The following is a 4,899-nucleotide window of genomic DNA, read 5'->3' as shown; positions in this document are numbered from 1 at the left end:
TTAAAATCTACTTACTCTTTGATGGTGATGGAGGTGGGTATCTCAGTCCAGAGGCGGGCAAACTTCACTGGTGTCACTAGCTCCTGAGGGTCTCGGTCTACATGGGCGTGGAGCATGAGGCGACAGAAAGAGGCCCGGAGGTCAAAGGGAAGCGTCTCGTCCATCATGCACAGGAAGATGAGCTCCACGTCCAGTTGCTTGGAGATCTCATCTATGGCCAGATACTGACGATCCAGACACATTCGTGCAAAGAGCTTCAGCTGGTACCTGAGGGTTTCCACAGAGAGAGATAGGCGCCATGAGCTTTGCTTTCTTCTATTGCCATTCTTGGGCCAGCCTAGAATAAACTGAAATTTAATTTAAAAAAATGAGTGATTTTCATGAAATCTTCTGCGCATCATCCCTCTTTGTGTGCCTACCTGTAGTAGGTGAGGACGTTCTCATCGTGAGCATTTCCTTGTCTCGCCTCCTGAGCCAGCTGTCTGATGCCCTTCTCCTGTCTCTCATTGGTCTTGTCTGTCCACACCAGCCACACCTGCAGGAAGAGACAAGAACAAAATCAAACTGATTAGACATAGATGAACATCCAAATCTGAATTTGGTGAAGCAGAAAAACATGGGTTAGGGTTTTGCCTCATTTTTTCTCTCCTCTCTATGGCAGAGAGAAAAAAAACTTAAATATGCAGAAATGCAATGTCTTTGAAGCTCTGCCTGCAGTCAATCTTCATCCAACGCTGGTATGATCTAGACAGCCAGGCAGAGCATGCTAGGTAAATCGAGAATTGCTGTGAATAATCTAAGATGGAACGATTCAGTTAAAGGATTTGATTGTCATATGCATTCAAATTCCACTTGTGCTTTTTTATACCAGACCCATCAGCAGCCTTAATAAGAGTAGTGGTGTTAGAGATTCCTGGTGACTTTGTGGTTATGATGCCAACATCCCAGGTTTGTTCTGGGCTTGAATCTTTGTTGCATTTTATTCAAGATTAAGAAAACTTAAAAGAGATGCAGGCAGATTTACCTCGTCCTCGTCTCCGTAGTCATCCATCCCCATGTAGTCTCCCTGACCGCCACCAGTGGGCGCATCTTTGGGGACACGACGTCTAGACGAAACAAAACATTGTCAATTAAATTTCTTCTGGAGTAACGAGGAAATCAGAACATGCTAACACCAATTTAAGGCCTATTTTGGAAACAACTTTGTGATTTGAAAACTCAGAAAAATCAACCTCAATCTGAAAAAAATAACTTTTTTCATTGCCACGTAATAGTCATATTCGGTGTACTCATGACAAAAACGATGGTTCAAAAACATAAAATGCTAGTAATTGCACGAAAGAAACCCTCCAGTGTGGGTGTGAAGCTCATCAAAATGTGCTGTTGTAATGCGCCTTAGTACTCTCTAGTATTAACTAGAAAAGTATTCACTTAAAAACTATGAACTAGTATTGATCCCCTTTATTTGTTTACATTTTGGCAAATTGGCCAAATTTGAAATATGAAAAATAATCTCTGATCAGCTCCTGTTGGCAGTAAACCCAATAATGTAAAAACTACTATCACTGGATTACTTTAAACCTGAAGAAAACTACAAAACATGATGATTCTCATTCAAGTTCTGGAGCATCATTTTTTTCTATGATTTCTTAGTGGATTAATGACGTTTATTCCGGATGGCCATCAGAGGTAAGCACATCCTGGGGAAGTTTGTCTTTGTCCAGCTGAGGTCCATGACTATTACAGATCATATTCTGTAATTCTGTGATGGTTTAAATGCCGTCCAGAATGACGAGTTAAATTACAGAGAAGCACAGCGTAATTCCTTCCTTAGGCCTTAGATGATGCAGGAATCATTTGTGATTGAGGGGGTCAAAGGTCATCCCTCCCTCCCTATGTCCTTACTCTGTCTTGATGAGGATGTCCTGGTTTTTGGGGTCCAGCACACATTTACAGATGAGCTCCTGAGTGACGGGGATAGCAACGTTGTTGGACACACAAAGGTCTGAGAGGTAGTCAAGAAACCTGCCCAAACACAAACACAAAAACAGAAACGATATAAGAATAATACGCTAACAACAACATACTGATGCCCCCCCGCTGCTTCCCTCCTCCATGTGTACCTGGGCTCTCGGTTCTTGCGGACCAGGCTGACGAAGGTCTCCACCTCGGTCTTGGTGATGTGTTTCTCCAATAGTTTTCGGTTGTTGTGCAGCAGGGCGGTGATGGTGTCCTCGGCCAGGATGTCATAGCCGATCTGACCTTGCATCACACCGAACTGCTTCGCTATGTGCTCCTGGAGGTGGGAGGAAGGTGAGGGAGAGTGAGAGGCAGAGAGTGGGAGAGAAAACGTGAAAGGGAGGATTCATTCACATTTTTACTTTTTGATAATGTCACCATCGTTGCTAGCATATTTGTCATCACTGTCATAGTCATTATCACCTTTATTGTTTATAGCATCTCAACCATCCACATTATCTTCATCATCATCATCATACTTAGTATCTCAACCATCTTCATGAACTTCATTATCATCGTTCTAAGCATCTCAACCACCCTAATGAACTTCATCGTCATCGTACTTAACATCTCAACCATCGTTATTGACTACATCATCATCGTTTTTAGCATTTCAACCATCATCATGAACTTCATCATCATCGTTTTTAGCATCTCAACCATCCTAATGAACTTCATCATCATCTTTAACAGGCACACGCTCCAGATGGCCCCAAAGTACTATAGTGTTACCAATCACTGCTTAAATTCTCACAAAGGTTATTCACATATTGAGAAAAGAGAAATGGTCCTAGTATAGAACCCTGGGGTTTGCCTTTTGATACGGGTAAGCTAACTGAACTGAAAACATTGAGTTCGATTTGACAGGTGGTTGACAAATGGGTCATCATCAGCATCACTGTCATCCTCCTCTTCCTCCTCACCTGGTTCTTGCGGTAGTCCTCCTGGGAGTGTCGGAGGACTCTGTAGCAGAGTCTGAACATGTACTGGTAGGGAGAGTTCTTCTGGTCCGCCAGCTCCTCCAGACGCAGCAGAGGACCCTCCCCTCCCCCCCGGTCCTTAAAGGGAGCCTTCAGGATGCCAAAGATCTGAACACACAATCAGGTATTTGGTAGCCATGTTTCCTGCTTCTGCTTAGTGATTTCTTTTTTAAATACCAGAGTAATTCTGAGGTCCATACCTGTTTGAGGATGTTCTGTTCTCTCATCAGCTTCTGTCTCTCTCGGTTGGCTTTGGTCATGACTACATCCAGGACAGGCTGACCGCTATTGATGACGTCAGCCACAAAGAAAACCACGTCCTCCAGCAGCTTGATGGCAAACCTGACCAGCAAAAACAGTGAATATCAACTCTTCTTTAAGGCCTGATTTTGATCATGTTCCCTGAATAACTTGGCCTCATCCTGCTCAGAAATGTTAAGTTAGTAAAGTCTGTTTTTAGGATTTGGAGACAATTCAGAAAATATTCTGGCCCACAGATTCTTCCCTAGTAGTGGCACGAAGGATAAAGTGGCTATAAAATAGATTTTTTTATTCTCAGAAAATGTGACACCTTAACCCTAACAGGGAAAAACGTAATTCAAAAGGAGTTTTGGAATATAAATATTGCATGAATAATTAAGTGGAAATCAGATTATCAGATTATTTTTCAATACACTGAAAAATAAATTTCAATGCAAACAGACATAAAATTTGTCCTAAATTCACACACACACACACACACACACACACACACACACACACACACACACTCATACCGGCGGTCGTTCTGGCTGATGAAGCCCTGGCTGAACTGGTCCACCACGGTGCTCAGCATGGCGCTGGCATCGTTGGCAAAGTCCAGATCTCTGATCTCCATCACGGGGACCGAGACAATGGCGAACGCCTCCTTGTCCTCTTTGGTGGGACACGTTCCTAACTGCAGGACGAGTTGTTATTAATAGAAACTTTACACACTGACGGACAATAACTCAAGCTCAAATATTCTCTACAAGAAAAAAGAATCATTGTTCTAATTAACAATATTAGCTTACCAATACTTACGTAAACTTTCTCTCTTTCATTTAAAAAAGTCCACATTTCAAAATGACTCATGCTGCATCGCAAGTACATTTACAGAACACAAAGACATGATTTTATATTTAATGGAATTTATTTTACCTATTTAAATTATGGACCAGTCTTTTATTGTCTATAAGTTCCCCATGAGATTTGATTTTATAATTCTTAACTTTAATTTGAGAAGGTGTGAATATTGTTTCACATTTTTTAATACTGGTGCAAATATGACACGTTAGTTTATGTATAAATTTACCAATATCAAAATAAAACCCTCTTTGTTTAGTAAAGGTAAAACTCAAAGTCCTTTGAAAGTTAAATGTTGTTGAACACAAAATGCAAAAAAAAATACAATTCTTTCAAATTGTCAAATTATGGTTTAGTGACTGAATCTGATAAAAAAGAAAATATGAATCTGACCAGAGATTCAACAAAATGTCAGATTAATCGACCAATCAAAACTTGACCAATCAAATCAATAAATCGTTAAGCCGATCAACAGAGAGTTATTTTGATAATTATAATTGTTTTGATTCTTTGTTTGTTTGTCTGTCAGTCAGTGGGATTATGGAAAAACTACTGTTCTGATTTCCATGACACTTGCATTAAACACATGAATAGTTTTCTGGAAGTGCAGCACCTTTCATCCAAAGTTCAATTCAAAGCCTTTTTGAACTGTGTTGGTACCAACCATGAGTCTGATGGGTCTCTCCTCGTCTATGTCGATGGGCACGTTGGTGCTCTGGATCCAGGTGTTGGTGCACAGATGTCTCAGTCGGACATACGAGTTCCTGGGAGACAACCAGCACACCGTTCAGTCCTG

At 41.1% G+C, this 4,899-nt stretch overlaps 1 protein-coding gene across 1 annotated transcript in view; it reads right to left on the bottom strand.

Annotated features, from left to right (window-relative positions):
* Positions 1-15: 15 nt before the first annotated feature.
* LOC129114362 (inositol 1,4,5-trisphosphate receptor type 3-like) overlaps positions 16-4,899 on the bottom strand; it is a gene marked incomplete at its 3' end in the record, with an annotated part of 27,605 nt that continues 22,721 nt past the window's right edge. Inside the window, 9 exon segments of the mRNA XM_054626644.1 lie at positions 16-267; positions 420-535; positions 1,025-1,106; positions 1,906-2,025; positions 2,124-2,296; positions 2,943-3,107; positions 3,200-3,341; positions 3,776-3,936; positions 4,768-4,867. Coding sequence (XP_054482619.1) covers positions 16-267; positions 420-535; positions 1,025-1,106; positions 1,906-2,025; positions 2,124-2,296; positions 2,943-3,107; positions 3,200-3,341; positions 3,776-3,936; positions 4,768-4,867 — 1,311 coding nt within the window.

Source organism: Anoplopoma fimbria, unplaced genomic scaffold, assembly GCF_027596085.1.
Source record: "Anoplopoma fimbria isolate UVic2021 breed Golden Eagle Sablefish unplaced genomic scaffold, Afim_UVic_2022 Un_contig_10347_pilon_pilon, whole genome shotgun sequence".
Lineage (NCBI taxonomy): Eukaryota > Metazoa > Chordata > Actinopteri > Perciformes > Anoplopomatidae > Anoplopoma > Anoplopoma fimbria.
Note: the sequence above shows the minus strand (reverse complement) of the source record. Positions and strands in the feature narration are given on the sequence as shown.